Raw genomic sequence first — 19534 nt, forward strand, 5'->3', positions numbered from 1 at the left:
TGCCTTGTGCTTAGTTCTGTACCAGGTCAGAACACTCGAGCACAACTTTAGCTTTGAAACTGTGCCTCTTACTAATGATGAGCAACGTAATTATATCATAGCAATGTCCCGGGGCAAAGGAGAGCTTCTCCACATGTTAAGATGAGCGTGGCTTTGCAGATGTGGGTGAGTATGGGGCGTGCTGAAGCAAAAGCACGGAGTAGAAGGGTTCTCGGTGAATTATACAATGCAGTCTGCCACAAATGGGATCCAACACTACTGTGAGACGTGGTTGATCAGCTGGGGAATGTGGTGAGTGGGGAGATGAAGAGGGAGATGCTGCCATGATCCCCAATCTCTTGCAGTACTTTTTTCGAAAGGTTTACCAATACCCTGATGCTTAGTGATACAGCAAATGTATTTTCTTTTGTATCAGTGAAAGGTTCAATTGATACTGCTCATCCTTGGTTTGAAATCCATTTAGTCAAAAGACAGTAACCACATACATATTTCCTTTGATGAGCCAGAATCTATACTTTGTTCAGCAAAGCGTTTTTACTTCTTTGGGTTAAAGATCATTCTATTATGGCTGCTTTTGATTCTGTTGCTATAGCAACCAACACAGGGATTATATTTTTTTCTCTGTGCAGTTTTTAGGTAGTATTTTGTTTGATGCAACAGAACATTTATTTGTTAATTAAAGTTTAGTTTCAATTAAAAATTAGAACAGCAATTTCAAAATGTTGTGGGTTTAGAAATTATCAAGGACAATACTTATGCACAGTCAGTCACTAGTGAATTCCAAACATTTTTTTCATTTACAATGTGGGCTGAGCCACAACCTTTCAGTTCAGTGACATCTACCTTTCTCCTACAGCTTTAAAATAGTTTTATACAAATGATCCTGGTAAATTCCTTTCCGTAGATAAATTTTATTTTTTATTTTTAAACCTACACATTCTCAAAGAAGTAGTTGCTGAAGTTGCACTAAAAGTCTCTATATCAATTCTATTTACCTGGCACTTTGGGGAGTTAATGCAAGATGCTATAAACACTGAAAAATATTGCAATAAATTTGTTCTTTCTTCAGAGCATCTGAATTATTCTAAATCCTCACCTGTAATTTTTTGTGTATTTTTTTCCTTCCTCTAAAAACACCCTGACATCATGACACGTTAATAGGTAATGCAGTTTCTTTTCCAGCTCCCTTTGCGTGCTTAGAGAGGTAGGATTAGCAGCACTTCAAGCAGCAAGGATAGTAAAGATGCTACTGTATGTGCAAAGTTTCCCATACTCACTCTAGAGGGATTCAATACTTAGCAATGTCAGCAAAAGCACTGCTCTTTAAGAAAGGTCACTGGAAGATTAAATTTGTTCCAAATCAACGAACACTACAAGAGTTGATATGCATTATGTATACAATCTACTTTACCGGCATCAGAGCCTGTCAAGCACTTTTCATGCACAGTTAAAAAAATTTAACTGCTCAAGAGTTCTTACAGCTTCTCAAACAAAGCTGGAGAATACAACTCAGCCTCAGATATTTTTCTCCTTGACAGATTGTGAATCAGAAAGGATATTTAAGGATATTTTTGAATTTACTACTAAAAAGGAAGATCACGGCCGGGGATGGCGGGGGGGGGGAGGTGTCAAACACAAAATACATGCCCTGCCTCAAGACAAAATAACTTGTTAAACTTGTATTGATGAAACTCCACATGCCAGATGCTCTGCTGATGGTAAATGATGGAGCTCAGTCAAAGTGAGGGAGTTACACTTGTGTCCCAGTTGGACTTCCCAACTCATGCACATAAAATAGGGTAAAGCCTTTGATGTAAGAGTGAAGGATATGTTTGTACTAAATCTGTGCATTTTGTACTCTCTTGCTTTGCTGAAACAAATCTTGACATTTCAGTGAAGGCTAACCACCAAGACTACGATCCAAACCAACCACTTGGTTTTCAGCTGCTGAAATGATTCTGAAAGGACAGAAAGGACGCTGCATACCTGCTCTGTGCTGGGTGCCTGACTGCTGCGGCTCCCAACAAGGATCAGCCAAGACGGCTCTAGACTGCCTGAGCAAAGTGGAATAGGAAGGGACTGTCTTTTGAAACTCCCCGAGTCCTGGAATGGCTTTTGCGGTTCCTGTGCTCCACTCCTTCAGTACAGTGACCTATTTTGGGGCAACAAAACACCTGCCTGCATGACTTACCTTGGTTTAGACAAAAGTAGTAGTTCTGATTATAATAAAGAACGTCAACTGATAATCTTGGAAAGTAATGTATAGAACTAAAAGAACTCTGCATTGCAATTAAAATGTCAAAAAAAGTTTCTCTGATTTAGTGGGTGTGTGTGGTTGTAGAAATCTTATCAGGCTATGAGAAGAGGTGAAGAACACTGAATCTAGATGCATGACTTCAAATCCATATAAAATCCACATTAAGTGCTATATTCCCAGTTGTAATAAAATCTCAAACTGGGAAATATAAGATTCTTTTTGACATAGAGAGGTCTTAATATTTAATACATCACTATTAACATTGGATAACCCAAATATACTTTTAAAATATGCTCATGGTCACATAGAGGGGGAGATGAAATAGGGTTCTTGTGAAAGTGATTTGAGTTCCATAAACTACTCTTTTATTGCAACAGCAGAATACAATAAAGATGACCTCAATCTGCAGCCAAGTGCACTGAAATGAGAGCTGCTGCTCTTGGAAATTCTCTTTATTGTAACTTCTGAACATTTTAAGAAGACAAGCATGGATATCATTACCTTAGTTTTTATCTGGGTATAAAAAATAATCTAATAATGTAAAAAAAATACCGTTTACCATTGTCAGTGATTTCTCTTCTACTCTGAGGCATATGATGGGAAAACCATATTTCTCTTTTGGCTACCATTTCTACCACCCATTTCTCTCAGTAATTCCCCTTCTCCTACTCTTTAATACTTCTACATCTCTCTTCTTTACATTCTTGGCATTTCTTTTCCTGCAGGAGCTTCCCCTTTCTGTCCATCATCTCTGCAATCTACTCTATCTCATCTGCTAATCAAGCAGTTAATAAAATCCTCATCATGTGGCTTAAGACAACATGCTAACGATTTCCGTTCACACTTCTTACAGCCATAGTGGCAGATTATTTGCAGGATAACAACACTGGATCATTTTTTATACCCTTTCTCTCAGGAGAGTTAAATCCATTTAAAAATAAATATCAAATGTTGCGAAGAGTGTAAAGTACACATTTACAGCAAAGATGCAATGTGAAGGCAAAGTGTTTGAAACAGCATGTCTTGAACTAGCAACCTGGTCAGTAAGTGCTGGTTATTGTTTGGGCTTCCAACATTCAAAAGAAAAAAATTGCTTTAGAGAAGTACATACAAGGAACAAGAGGTGAGTGCCTTAGATTTTGTTAATGGATGAAACCAAAATACATAGGTACATTCTTTACATACTGCACAGCTCAGTAAAAATTATACCTATATGTAGGTTTGCTGTTCATATTTAACAAACATATATACAAGAGAGTCCTAATCCTTATGCAAAATCACAATTACAGCAATGCAGCTTTCTGCTGACTTACTGTGCTGAAAAGAACAATGGGGACAGGCTTTATTGACAGGTGCTGCAATTACAGTTTCATAATACGGAACATTTGTTCATCAAGTAATGTGTTCCCCTCCAGACATCTTCATTAAAAAACAAGCAGGAGTTCAAGTGATTAGTAATGCAGAATTAATACTCTCTAAATACTTTTGTTCCCTATAGGTATGAATTTATGCTCTTTTAAAGTTCTCACTATTAAAAAAAAAACATAATACAATTGTTCAATTGTTCTTTGTTTCTTAAAATAATTTTACTTCATATGAAAAAATTATATTATAAAGATTTGAATAAATTTAATCTTACAGAAAATACAAGTAATTTTTGTATAACAGATACCAGTCTGGTTTTCTCTTAGGTTAATTAATGCTCAGAAACCTTACTGAAACTTTTCTTCCACTTCTAGCTTCCAGTACGTGTCTAGTATCATGCTAGTGAAAATCCAGATGAACACCACTGAAAATGAGTTACACCGTACACCTGTCCTCAATTTATTACTCAGCACAAAGTTGACTAGGCAAATGACCCACATTTTCAGGCACTGCACAGCATGCTTTATTTATTCTCCAATAGCTTTTAGGCTTAGCAGACATCCCTGGTCTGTATTCACAGAAAGTGTTGAGGGAGGCACATTCTCATATTCCTAGAATACAATATAGTCGAGCAGATGACAACCACAACCATGCTCAGGGGGTTTCTACCAGTGATATAGGTCATTACAGTACTTGGAACAAGAAGCCCTGAACCAAATAAATGCAGGCTAGGTTGTATCAAGCTACAGGCAAGAGTTTGCTAGGGAATTGTGGCACTGTTTTGCAAGCTGTAGGTGAACTGCAGTAGAGGTAGGGAAGAACAGAGTAAGAAAAAGAGACGTGGATTCACGCTACAAAGAATTTTAGCATGAGATAGGAAGAGCATGACAATCTGTCTGGAGTTCATCAAAGACTATCCTTCCTGCAGCCATAGACAGTGTAACAGATACCATGGAAATAATGAGAAGAAGCTAGGACAAGAGAGCAAACTCAGCATGTGTTAGGATATCACAGGCAATGTTAATGGTGTCTTTGAAGACAAAACCAAGCTTGCTGTTGATAATAAAAAATAAAAGGAGGAACAGCTTGCAGGAAATAAGTAGATACACAGGGTCAGAGCAGCAAATAGACAGAATGGAAAATTATAGAAGTCGAAGCCAGAAAAAAACATTTCTGTAGACTGGATTTTTATTCACCAAGGATTTGGAAGAAAAGTGAATATGTATGAACAGGAAAAAATTATTTTGTAGCTCTCTGTCATCACAGGAAAAAAATATGGAGGTTTTAAAAGTGAACTTACAAGGGTCTGTAAAGTGTCAAGAGCCAAAATGGACACCTTTGTTATAGACCTGAATGGCTGGGGGGGAAAGGTGATATACATTTACAGTGAGGAGAAAAGGCCCAGGGAAGACTAACTTTTGGGGGAAATGAAGAGATCATAATCTGCCTCAGTGGAGGATTCAGGCAATATTGAATCTAAGCTGATGGCTGAGCATTTGTGAAGAGAGGTCAATATCCTAAGCTAAATGATGGGACTTGTGTGCTACTGTTGAGTGGCTAGTTTATCGCACACAGATACAGGACTATCCTCATGACTGTGGACAAAAGGGCTTAAAGAACATGACAGCATGGTCAAGAATAAAGCCTTTAAAATAACTGTCATACCACTCTGAGCAAGTGTGATAGAGCTTGTGGATAACATCACAATGAGCAATAACTGTACACATAACAGTGGCTTCTGTGAAATCCTTGGTGCTACAGTTTGTTCTCACTGTGAAAAGGGAGGACATTTAATACAGACATTATGTCCTACTGGCACAAACTCTTTGGATTAGTGGAGAAATAAAACTTTTAAAGGCCAACAGGATCAATAAAGAATCCAACCACCTATGGGTGCTATGTCTAATTTTGAAGCTGTAAGCAATCAGAATATCATTGCATAATTCAATGAGTATATTATGTTTCAAAAAGCAGAAGTGGTACAAAAACTTTTATAGTAATTTATAAGAGTTGTAGGGTCTCCTGAACTATATTTTTAAGCAACGTCATGCTGGAGTCCATATAGCATAAACAAATCATACCTTTTAGCAAAGTAATGTGATCAGTCAGTATTCTCTGTGAATTTCTCCCTTCTCATATTCACATGGTCAGCTAATGGTATTTTGTTTTTAAAGTAATTTAAGCCTAATAATATATTTTTTTTTCATTTTGTTCTCAATGTCAAGTTGTCATAGTGTAGCATTTCAAAAGAGAATGGCCAGCTTGCAATATAGTTTGTTTAATTGAAACCAAGGGTTCTTATACTAAATTTAAGGTAATAAACTTATTTCCATGTTATCCTTTCAGTCCTCAAGTGGCTTTATAGAAATTATTTCCGCAAATATTAACACAGACAGACAAAACAGGGATACAGACTTTTGCCAGAACATTCTCAGATGCACAGCTCAAAACAGAGAGAATCCAGGTGTCTGTGCTTTGTCTTTTCTGCATCTCTCTGTTATTCCTCCAACCCAAAATATCTTTGAACATGCTAGTTAACTTCACCCAAATCTTGCATCTGGTAGAGAAATGTGAAAAGTATAGGTGTAAGTCAGGAGAAGGACCATACAGCATCCTCACTGAGGACTGTCTGGAGGAGCTCAGCTCTACCCCACTCTGCTTAGGTTTGGCCGCAGCAAAGTGCAGTGCAACCTGGACAGTTGCCAGAGGTTTTCTTCTAGGACAAGCAGTACATACACTAGAACAGTTGCCAGAGGTTTTCTTCTAGGACAAGCAGTACATACACTAGAACAGCTGCCACACAAAGCCCTTCCTGCCCAGCCAGCAGCCCAAGCAAAAGGGGATATAAATCCAGCAAGCGCTCAAAACATTGCTCAGGTAGACATCATGCCTATGGGGCATGGGAGGGAACTAGCATCGATGCTGCATGTGGAGAACTAAGAGGAGATGTGGAGGAGGGTGGGGGTATGGAAACACAGTACTGCAGGAATATATGTGCAAGAACAGCAGCTGCCAGACTAGTCTGGAGGAAGATGTAGGAACATAGTATGTGAAGTCACAGCCAAATTAAAGAATAACTTAATTTTTAGATAATAGGTTTCTTTCATAATTTATCTCAAAAGCAAAGTGTGATTGCTCAAGCCACATGAAAAGTTTTGTAACAGGTATTTATACATTCTTAAAGTTTAAACTGTAATAAAGGGAAAGTTAAAACAGTTTTTCTGAGGATACATATTTGATATATAGCTACTGCTAACCTTGTGCTAGACAATTTCAAAAGCACTCATAGGAATTATAGGAGTTCTGTTGCTCTGTCATGCTTTCAACAGGTTTAAATCAAAACTTAATACTCTTTCAAGAGATGAAATATTATCTTGAATAAACATGCTAATACTTCAGGATTCTGCCTAAAGGGACTAATGTGAAGCACTAAGTACTTAAGTATAGAGCACCCCCAGAGATTTAAATCATGTGCCAATGTATATAACAATGCCTATGAAAACAAGTGGAGAACGCTGCACTGGCAGCAAATGCAAGGGAATCCAAATTAAGTGTTTGATAATATTAATGCTAGTATTGCAGCCATTTTTCAGTAATGAAGCCAAAATCTTCAGCTGAATTCAATACTTACATGAAGGTATGTTTGTTAAGTGTTCAGTATATATTATTTCTTAAAACCTTTGGTGTTAGATCCTTCACTAATGCAAGTTAGCATAACCACTGACTTCAGTGGAGTTAAATACCAACTGACTGCACACAAGAAGATGCAGTTTTTCAAGTTAATGTAGTGTGTAATGAAGTAACAGCTAAAATGTACTTAAATGAATTCAGTTCTCATATGAAGCCATGAGTCCTTCAGACAAACTTCTAGGTACAGCAAGTAGAGAGAGAAACATAATGAGCGTTAGCCCACTCCTACCTAAAGACTGTAAAAGCTGTTCAATTATTATTGCCTGGATTGCTACAATGATGTCTAGTATCACACTATTTTTATATATAGCACAGGTTTCCCGTAAGCCTAAGGTAAAGACTCCTGGTTCATTTCAGTCGTGTTTGTTGCCAGTCTGCTCCACGCAAACTGGTAACACAAAAGACAATAATCTTTCATCTGCATGGGAAGCGATCTGATCCCAGACAATGTTTGAGGAAATCAAGACTTTTGACAGTTTTTATGGAAGCTGGAGGGAGGAGAACATTTATGTACATACACTCCAGCTTGGTCAAGAAGATCATCTCTTCAATGAACCCTGAAACTATTCCCCAGTCTTTGCAACAAAGGTTTTGGTTTTATTCAAATGACAGATATTGAAGGATTTTTTTTAATTTCTTTTTTTAAATATTCCCCTGGTTCTAATACAGATTTGCTAAATTTGCTTAAAAATGTAAGTGCCATTAGCCACTGATTATTGTTTAACATAAAGAATAATTTTAAATAAAAGCTACTTACCAATTTTTCAATGTCATTCACATCATCTGTCACTGGATTCCCGCAGGAATTCTGGGCTTTGACAAGCGGATTAAGTAGGAGTAGTTGAAGACAAAAGCAGGTGATAATCCAAGTCTATTTAGTAAAAAAAAATAAAAGATAAAAAAAAGAAACAAGAAACCCCAAGTAAGCAACATCTAATGTAGTAATGTTTTTCATATGTGAATTCTATGTGCTGCAATACTCTTCATCTTTCATGAGGACATACTCATACCACTGTAGTATAATCTCCACAGCAGGGATTCACACAAATGCACTTAATTGATCTTTTCTGGAAGCAAGTACTTTTAGGGTAATAATGGAAAGCCTGGTATTGAGCCATCAGATTATTTGTGCAGGATACTGCTTAGGTGACTTTCTGCAAAGTTTACAGATACCAACAAGAAAGAGACAAACTGCAATATTCTTAACTATCAACATAAAGCTAAGTACATACTTGTAATTCACCTGTGATATTTGTGATACAAAATTGTGATAAACCTGTGCCTCCCATGTGGTAATGGCTGGTAAGGAACAAAATGATACCAGACCACAGCAAAATAAAAGGAGAGACTTCATAATCACAGCCATTAAATTTGGGTACTTAAACGGCACGCAAAACCACAACTGGACTCTGCCCAAACACTGAGATCTCAAGCAGCAATAAAATACATTTTCTCTAAGTGATCTGCTCTGGCCTCTCAGGAGCAGCAGCCTGGCTTTGGCACTACAGTCCTATCCTAAATCCCATTAGGAACAGCAATGCAATGTACTCACACAGGCTTGTGAGACTCAGCCAGAAAAGCACCACATAACTAGCTGTGATGCACCTGGGTGTCTCCTTGGCTGAACTTCCTTGCCTTCTGTGTTCCTTGTGCTTCACTGGTTTCCCACAGAGCCCTGTGCCAAGTTTGAGCTGCAGATCTTTATTTCCAGAATGTTAAAGCGTTTAAGTTATGGATAATCAAAAGTTGCCTCGGGTTGTGAAGCTTCTTGTGCCAGCTGACTGTCAGCAAGAGCCGATGACAATGTACATTTAGTGCAAGTATGGAATTTGCCTGTGCAGGCTCCTGAGCCTCCACGAGGGCGGGACTGAGATCAGAATTTGCATTTGCACAAATCAAGATGCATCTCAGCCCCGTCTGTTCCTCTGTGACAGGTAGAGTGCTCCTGTCTCCAGCCTTGCCTTCAAAAGCTATCCAACCTTTCAATTTAAGACCAAAGCAAATCAAACAACATAGACGAAGCTCTCTAGGAAAGCAGAGAGAGAAAAATCACAGATTTAAAAGATTAAGTATCATTATAGTAACCTAGAGGGGCTAAGAAAGCATGATGAAAAAGAACACTTGGGAGCTACATAAACATGACAGACCAATGCTGGGCACTCTACCTGGAGCTGTTAAATGACAAGTAAACCTCTCTCGTATCTCCTGTCTCTTAAATCTTGTATGTAGCTTACATTTCAAGTAAAACTGCTCATTTGCTTTCTTAGAATATGTCTTCCTGACTCATTCGTGTAAAACCAGTGTGTGCTGCTGCTGAAAAGGACAATCCAGCCTCCTTCCCCTACCTCTTGCACTAGCACTGGGGAGACGGTTCAGTCAGCTGTACCAGGCAGATAAACTCCATTTTTGTTTTCCTGTGCTATTTTTCAGGCAGACCAGCTTTCTGAGACAGCAGAAATGTCCCATTACAGATGGGACAAGCCAGGACTGCCTGATTCAGTGGCGCCTGCACTTGGCTTTCCCTAAACTGTACTGTCAGACACCACAGGATCATGATGATGGGTAGACTAACACAAAAAGAAATCAAAAATATTCTAAGTACATATCCAACGTGCAGCACATCTTCTGAGAATGCCTCTTGATTCAACATAACCAGCATTTAGAAATACTTTTGATTTAATATTTGTACAAATAATTATTGAGAATAATTTATTACCTGTGTGAAGAACAGAGAATAAGTACTTAACTTGACATTAGGTACTTACAAAACCTCTGTATATTATGCTACAAAAAGCTTTGCAGTTACAAATATATGAAGCTCTGGGGAGATGCAACAAAGATGCTGCTGGTCTCTGAAAGCACCTTTGAGAGCTTCTTGCAGTGTATAAGAGTTCAAAGTTATTTAAGAACTAGCTTTAAGTGATCAGAAAAACATCTCCCTCTCCTAACTTAAGCTCCAAAGGAAATCAAAGGGGACCTCAACTTAACAGACTACTTCTCCACTGCAATTTTTGGAACAAGAAGTTGACAACCAGCTCCCAAATGGACTAATTATACTGCTTTCAAGAACTAAAAAAAAAAATTAAAAAAATTCTACCTTCAGAGTTAAACAGTATACTAGCAATTACACTCATTGGGGTTCAGGGACATTTCCCTGACATGTTCTTTGGAGATGGAGTCCACACCAGAAACCACTGGTTTCTTCATTGGGTTCCTCAATATTGACTAGTATGTAAAGGAAGATGGGATTTGTTCTCCTACTTGTGTCACAGTCATAGGATGATGTTTAACCCAACACTCTAGTCATCCAAAAAGTTACAAAACTGTTTAACTGGAAATACTTTTTTGTCAAACCAGCTGAGTAAATATTAATAAAAGCAGCAGCACATTCCAAATAAAATCAGAACTCTGATGCATTTCGTCAGTTTTCATACATCTGGATCTAAAGAGAACCCATATATGAAGCTTAACATCACTACACATTTTATAATTACGCAAATCAGTAAGATTAGACTTTTTCCTATGTAAATAATGGTATTTAAAAGGATAGTAAGTTTTATAACTGCTATTAAAAACAAATGATTTGTAAATTTTGAAATTATTTGAGGGTTTTCTTGCTTATTTGTTCCTTGTATGATCCAACAGGAAGTGAAAATCTTTAAAATACTGCTAGCTTCAACATGCCTATTATCCAAAATCTTTTAATTATTTGCACTTACAAAATATTTATATCACACAAGCCTACAGGCACATTGTACGTAAAGACTGTATAGATCAAAGAGCTAAGCTATTTTTGTGTTATTTACTAATGACCAAACCTGCTGTTTGAGCAAAACTCGAATAGACTGAATTAAATCAAGGACAGAACAAAAGGGAAACTTAAACAACAGCTTCATAAATAGAGATTCCAGTTTTACACTTTACTAAGCATAAACAAAACCCACACAGCACTTGTAACAGATTTCCATATATAATTACTTCGAAGCTAAAATGGGATTTTCAAAGCTGGCCACAGGATTTATTCACATACCATCTACTAGCATTTAATTGAAGATATATGGCAGACCTGTATAGCAAAGGACTGCTTCCTATTTTTGCCTCAGAAATTATTCAATTGGGTTTATATTCTGAAGTCTCTTAAATAATTAATATTTAAGTTGCTTTTGTGAAAGGGAGAAAAAAATAATCACTAAACTGGAAAGGACAATTCAAATTAAAGATTTCAATGATACACTTTTAATCATTGTGCAAATGATTCTTACTATTGCTTATAAACCACAATCTATAATTTTGTTATCACCATTTTAGAGGCTTAGCTAGCGATCCAATGTGTTCAAGGCCACCCTCTCAGTTGTAAATCAACAAATTTTTCATTTATGTTCTTCACGATCTGGAGTGTTGACAAAGGCTGCTGAATGAATGCTTTAGCATCTTTTTCACAGTATGCTTTCAAAGATACTCTATCATGTTTGTTAACGTGCAGCTAATTCCTCAAATGGAAAGCAGCAAGAGGAATACCACATTGCTAAAGAAGCCAAATACTGGAAAGTCTGGACATTTCCAAATACCTAGATTGTACTGATAACAATTCTAATCATAAGTGGGGAGAAATTATCCAGGGGTGGTGGGAGGCAAATAATAAAACACAAACAGCCATCAAGCATAGGGAGAGATAGTAACTATACAGATGAATGAGTTCTCCATTACAAAACTTCTTGTATCCAAATCATGTTAGCCACGGAACTTTTCAGCCCAGTTTCTTGAGAAAATCATCCAATTAACCACAACCAAGCCATGGCTGCAGCAGAGCTACCTGGCAATGTGGAACAAAATTCACCCTGGGCCAGACTTCCCAAATCTGTCTTTCACTTCTGCTAATGCTGGCATAGGAACATCTCTCAATATTGGCTCCTCAGGCGGTGTTTGCATGCTGCTTTGCTGAGGCACAGCTTGTGGACTTCTGCCATAGACAACATTAGCTGGACAGTCATGGATAGCTAACTTAATGTTCATACTTATGCTTTAAAAAGTCTTTTGTAAGAAGATTCAAGAAAACAAAAATATCAACAAAAGATATTTCTTGCATTATTTTTTTGAACCACAAAGCCTTGAGAAGCATAAAAGCACAATAATTCTTTCATATGTCTAATTATCTCTATCACAGCTAAATAACTAACTAGATTATTAAAATCATAGAAGAATTGTCTTTAGCCAATTAAAAAACCTACGTCAGCATAGAAAAATCTTAAAATGAAAGACCATTTATACAGGATGTAATCCAATTCCCATTTTCATGGTATTCAGTGATACCTTCACCCATGCAAATGACAGCACTAACTTTAGTATTCCACATGGCTGTGCCTAAATACTGCTCAAATGCTAAATATTGCTCAAGTTCCAAAAAAATTTGAGTCAAGTTTGGAAGAAAAGTCACCCACCCATGACCACCTAGTTCTGGAAGCAGTGAAGTATTTTGGCAGGCACATTTGGAAATGGGAAGGTCCCTACATGCTCTCAGGAAATAACTTCGGTGTAGCTGGAGGAACCACTGTGTGAACCCTGAATAACATGTAGTGGGAGCATTAAGTCCAGTGTACACCCATCACTGTCCTTCAAAAGATTAGCACCAGTCTCACTAAATACAACAGCCTATCAGCTAGGGTGTTCGTCAACAAGTGACAGACAGGGGTTAAATTTCCTCTAACCAAGGTAATTCCAACTCATGGGACTTGGGATCTGTTCCTTTGACATCAACCTTGTAATTATCACCAGAGGTACTTTCCCATCTATGATGGCTTCCTGGCCAGAAGAGACGAAATGGGGGTACACTGGTATTCCTGACCCTTATTTTGCAGAACATCTATGCATTTTACACTGGCAAGCCACTATGTAGAGGAAAAAAAAACCCAACATGCTCACTGCACAGGCATCAGAACGTTTATGTGTATCCTCCTCTTGCACATGCTCCTCCATCTGGGCACCCTAACTTCTGGGAAGCTCCCCAGTCGTCATGTGAGTTTTCCTGAACAACCTTTTGGCAGTCCATTGAACAAAATGGAGTCAAACTCCAGTTCAGTGAGTCACCCTGCCAGGGAGAAACACATAAAGTCTCTGGATCACACCCTACATGCTTTGTTATGATTACAAAAAGCAGATGCATACTTTTCTAGTGACTGGTACTATTCTTCTTTTTTTTTTTAACAATGATGAGTAGTAGGGAGAAGGATGATAAAAGTAAACAAAATTAGTCAGGGAGTATCAGAGTGATTTATTTGGATTCTGATTTAAACAAAGACTACAGAAATGCTGGTCACTTACAGATTAAAATTTGGAGTGCTTTAGACACGAAATATTTGAACATGTATTCAGATATTTGCAAAATACAGAATACTCTTCTACCCAGTTCTGCATATAATATCTAAAATATATAATACAAGGGTACTTCTTGGGGTAAAGGGGAAGGAAATTGCTGAGTTATTGTTACAAACATAAGCAGGGAAAGGTGCCATTGCCCCTTACATTCAAATAAGTTCAACACGCAAGCTGCTTTCACAGCTGTTTGATATTTTTGTGACAATTCTGTATTTGCCTTTCCATGATGATCCCAACCCTAAAACCTCTCCCCCCTAACCTTTGCACACTTGCTTACTTTCCCATGGGGGACTTCTGGAATGCCTAATGACAACTTACAGGAAGAGGGTTTTTCAGCTAATTGTCCGTTTGGTGGCAGAATGCTGAAACAGTACTTGCTGGACTCCAGAAGCCACGTGTGCAAATGAAAAGCCAATTGTGCTGTATCCTGATGCCTATAGACCATGTTCCCTTCTAAGGTATGCTGTTAATCAATCAGAAATAACTCTGTTCAGGTCAGTGGATAGAAATAGTCCCAAACCTGTTAAATGCTAATGCAGAACTATGTTTTCTTCACTACTTTTTCTTCAGCTGGAAGGAAAAACCATTCTCTAGTTCTGCCGAGTTGTGCACATCTTTTTCCTGAGGCAGAAAAGTTTGAGATACATGGTCTTACTGTGCTGAGAAAATGATGAATCATACTATTCTTTCCCACAATCCGGCTCTTGGGAAAACTAAGAAGCTGCTTAGACTATATGCCAACTTCATTTCATGCACCCTCAGGCCAACTGCTATCATCCTCTACCCCTTCCAGCTCTCCTTGACAGATACAGAAGCAGCAGTCTGCTCCAGCCAATGTGCTATTGTTGCACTTGGTAAGGTCTAACCAAACTCCTGCTGTGTTTGGTTTGCATGTTTCAGCTGGAACCACAATGAACATGATAAGCAAGAAGTAGTGCAAATTGATATAGAGATTGCCTTGCAACTCAATGTAATGCAGGTACTTTGTAGTTACATTCAGTAAACTACAAAAAAGTGGATTTAATGTGTGAATTGTCTTTTTTTCCATCCCTGTAAGGATACCAATGTATAATATTTGGCTGTTCTAAAAATCTTGGCTTTGGCTTCTTAAAAATGTTATCTGATCCATAATAAATTTTGTCCACTCTTTAATCTCACTTGACAATCAGGGATTCAGGCAGTTTCCATGCATCCTAAATCTGTCCTGGATGACAGCCAGTTTGTTCAGTTCCCAAACACTGGGAAGTGAAGTTACCAAGAGACAGGTAATTATATATGGATGTTGCCTCTGGAACTTGTGTTAATGGCATCCAAATGAATATTTACTGATAATCACTCATCAGGGGGCATTCTGCTTCTGCAAAGAACCAGGAGTTTTATGAACAGAAACATTTCAATTGGAAGAAAGGTTAAAAATAAAAACCCCACATATTTTGAAAGAAATCTTCCTGTTCAGTCATAAACAGAGGTAACAAGGACCTTCAGAGGTCCTGCACTTAGCACTGTCTTCTTAGGATATCTGTACTGGCAGGAGATATTTTTTTCCCCTCCTTGTAAAGTTCCATTACAATCATCCAGAATTGGCACTGCAATTTTATATTTTTCTATCCCACTCCAGAGTGACAAAGTGACAAAGACCAATATTTACTTGTTCTATTAACAGAGACACTGAGATCTAAAATACCTACACAATCAAAATGGAAATACGCAGAAGACTAGACTACAGTTGACTCAACAAAACCTCCCACAAACTCCAAAGAGGAAGTAAGTTCTCTTTTTTTTTTTTTTTCCCCCACACCCCCTCCTGGGAACTTACAAAAGAGTTTTCTAGCATAAATCCAAAGGCGTTTTTAAGTAGTTGAAAGGGGAAGGCAGATTATCTTGCCATGGAGGACAAGATTCTCACACTGTATGGAGGTGGATGATCTGACTTCTTCAGGGAACTAAAAGACATTCTCTTAAGTAAAATACTTAATTAAAGATTATTTTTAAAGATCTGTTTCAGATGTCTTGCTTGTTTGCCAAGTTTGTGCAAAAAAAAAAAAGCTACTGTGTTGAATATTCCTCTGAATTATAATGAAAATGTATATAGAGCCACACTTTTTTAATCTTAGACCTTCAAGCACCAGTAAAGGAAACAGAGTAAGAGTTGCTACAGAAATTCTGTACTGGATCTTTAATTCTTGCCATCTACTACAAAGTACATGGAATTTGGGTTAGGAGAACTATTGCACTGATAAAATTTAATAATAATAATAATTAAAGAAAATCAGGAACAGCGAAAACGTCAGCTATTCTGCTACTTGCCATAAAATGAAACTCATGTACATGATGAAATGTCTCTGTCCTCCCTAGTAATTCATTTGTAGTGTGAAGTAAAACAGGCTAAGTGTATTCTTACTCTTTTGTGCACATAAACTTTGCTAGAAAGTAAACTGTATCATAAATCTGAAGATTTTTCAGTTCTTGCTTGACCCTCTGGAAAGAGAACATCAGGAAAAAAATATTCTTACACCAAATTAATAGATTTTTAGACTTTTTTCTTTTCTTTTTTCTTGTCAATCCTTTTATACTTTCTTGTACAAGCAGAGGATGATTTTTGTAATAAATATCACAGACTGGTCAATTTGGTCTTAAACCAAAGACAAGTCCTCAAGAAAAACACTGTTCTGTCTGAACTCTGAATTTCTTCGATAACATCCCTGATAGGTCCTTTATCTTTATAGGGATATATATTCAGAACTATTTTTTTCTGACCTGCTCAATATGAGAGATTTAATTACAAAAGGATAATTGCTGAACACAGACTAAAACTAGATGCCAGTACAGTCGAGATTAAGTGTGTTTCATCCACCTACCTTAATTGTATTACATCCTTACAATTACAAGCTTTGATGTGATTAAAGAACACTGTTTGGATCTCTTGGATATGCCAACACCAGCAGAAGCTTTAATGGTGCTGAAGGATATTTTTTTACATCGGTATTGTACTATATACTGTGAGATTATTAATTTCCTGAGTTTTCACAGCTGCTGTCTGCATCGGTGATTTACAAAAACACCCAGGATGAAGTGAAAAATAGACATTGCATAAACGATATGGTTTGCATCATGATAAAGATCATGGGATTGAGCTTCAGCAGCTTTCCTCAGTCCCTCTGCCATTGTGAATATCTCATGACCAACATCAGGCAAATGTGGTACTCTGTAGTCCATCCAGAAAAGCTGTGGCATCATCTACTACTAAGGCAAATTATATCAGTAACCTAAATTCCATCATACAGGGATGGATCTAGGCAGTCCTCCTCAACAGGCAAAACACTGGTGTTTCTGGAGCATAAATCTCTTGACTGATATTATTTGCCCTATTCCACAGCAAGTACCAGCTTTCAAAGTCACTGTGGGCTTCAGGTAACCCCTGGAATAGGTAGGCTCCATATAACAGTTCTGTTATATCCCACTCTTCTGATGTCACAGACAGCTTACATTTGTAACAAGACTGGATAAAACCAAATAGAAACAGTGGAGAAGTGGGAATGGAAGTAATAAATGGGAATGGAGGGAATAATCATTGAATCATTTAAGTTGGAAAAGATCCTTAAGATCATCAAGTCCAACAGTAAATCTAACGCTGCCAAGTCCACCACTAAGCCACTCCTAAGTGCCACGTCTACATGTCTTCTGAATACCTCCAGGGTGGCGCCTCCAACCACTTCCCTGGGCAGCCTGGTCCAGTACTTGACAACCCTTTTGGTGAAGAAGTTTTTCCTTGTATCAAATCTAAACCTTCCCTGACACAACTTGAGGCCATTTCCTCTTGTCCTATGATTTGCTGCCTGGTAGAAGAGACTGACACCCACCTAGCTACAACCTGCTTTCAGGTAGCTGCAGAGAGTGAGAAGGCCCCCCTTCAGCCTCTTTTTCTCAAAGCTAAACAACCCCAGTTCCCTCCGCCGCTACTCATAAGACTTGATCTCCAGAGCCTTCACCAGCTTTGTTGCCCATCTCTGGACACGCTCCAGCACCTCAATGTCTTTCTTGTAGTGAGGGGCCCAAAACAGAACACAGGATTCAAGGGGAGTCTTGGGAAATTATTACAGATCTTCACTGTTCTGATGGTTAGAAGTCTTCTTGTACTGTCCAGCCTAAGTGTATTGATAGCAGTTTATATCAATGTACTCTCATGGCAACACTGCTCATTTGCTTATGTAGATATACTCCCATCTTTCTGGTTTGTTCTCTTGAAGTATTTATGGAGATCAAGCCTCCTGTCTGAGTCTTCGTTATGCCTAATTAAAAAGCCTATCTGACTCCCAGTGCTTCATGACATAGAAACAACATAAATCCCCAAAAACTCATGGAAAAGAAACAAAGCATTCCCTTTCTCTTACCTCCTCTCAGATTACAAATTGTATTTATTTATCCTCTATAGTACCTTAGTTACACAGGTTCTCCTCTCCAGCAAACGTAAATAGAAGATTACCCTACCTCTCAGTAAGCATTGTTGCAGCTGTTACAATGGATGCAGTATCCAGCTAGGTGGTTGCTTTTGAAGCAAAGAGGAGCTCACAACTTAAAATCAACACTTTAAGTCATGCAACTTTTGAATGGGATGGCTCCTCATTAGTCAGAGCAGTTTCTTCCATTGATAAATAACAGCTGACATAAAAAATATTCCAAATTTGCTCTCACAAAAGCTGTTTCTCTGGATATCCCAGACAGTAGCAATTGCATCAGCTTAAAAAGGCTTGGAACATGAAATTTCAATGCACCAGAACTGAGATTTCACTCTGATCCCCCAAAACCTCAGTTGATAACTTTTCAAATTATGTTGTTCCACGTATTTTCCTTATGTAAAATGTTGGTGAGGAAAGTGATTTTGTATTTTAAAGAGTGTCATGGTTTAACCTCAGCTGGCAACTAAGTCTCACAGAGCTGCTTGCTCACTCCCGCCCCCCATCTCTCCACCCGCTGTGGGATGGGGGAAAGAATTGCATGAGTAAAAGTGAGAAAACTCATGGTATAAGATAAAGACAGTTTAATGGGCCAGAAAAGGATGAAAATAATGATAATAATTAGAATATACAAAACCAGAGATGCACAATGTAATTACTCACCACTTGCCAACCGCTGCCCTGCCAGTTCCTGAGCAGCAGCAGCCACCAGCCAGCTTCCCCCCAAGTTTATATGTTAAATATGATGTCATATGGTATGGAATATCCATTTGGCCAGTTTGTGTCAGCTGTTCTGGCTGTGTCCCCTCCCAATTTCTGTGCCCCTCCAGCCCTCTTGCTGGAAGAAACTGAAAAGTCCTTGACTTAGTATAAACACTACTTAGCAACAACTAAAACCATCAGTGTGTTATCAACATTATTCTCATACTAAATCCAAACCAAAGCATTGTAACAACTACTAGGAAGAAAATTAACTCTAACCCAACTAAAACCAGGAGAATGAGGTTTAAAAAAACCCAAAACAACCAGATATTTAGCCAAGCCTATGGTCAAAGTTTTCAACATGAGCTACAACACTGAAGAAAGGTCATTCAAGCATCATTAAATCTTGGATCTTTTGGAAATATTTCACGGATATTTTAGGTTTCCTTCCATCATCTGTAGTGACACCTAACATTTTGAACGTAAGTATAAAAGCTGTTACTCATTCTTTCAGAATCTAAAAGATACTGTTATAAGCACTATTCTAAAGCTACATTATTACCTTGGAGCATGTAACAGGGATGGAAACTATTCTTCACACACTGCTCTACTATAGGATGAAAGTGGGCCATTACACAACGTAGCTGCAGAAACTGGCCCAGGTCATGATCTTCCATAGTGAAGCTTGAGTTTC

The 19534-nt window shown here is 38.0% G+C and overlaps 1 protein-coding gene across 1 annotated transcript in view; it reads right to left on the reverse strand.

The window, feature by feature from the left end:
• KITLG (KIT ligand) overlaps window positions 1-19534 on the reverse strand; it is a 57402-nt gene that overhangs the window by 22788 nt on the left and 15080 nt on the right. The window contains exon 2 of the mRNA XM_040596505.1: window positions 8070-8183. Within this exon, the coding sequence (XP_040452439.1) occupies window positions 8070-8183 (114 nt within the window). The remainder of the gene's footprint in view (window positions 1-8069; window positions 8184-19534) is intronic.

This window comes from Falco naumanni, chromosome 5 (assembly GCF_017639655.2).
Source record: "Falco naumanni isolate bFalNau1 chromosome 5, bFalNau1.pat, whole genome shotgun sequence".
In the NCBI taxonomy this organism is placed as follows: domain Eukaryota; kingdom Metazoa; phylum Chordata; class Aves; order Falconiformes; family Falconidae; genus Falco; species Falco naumanni.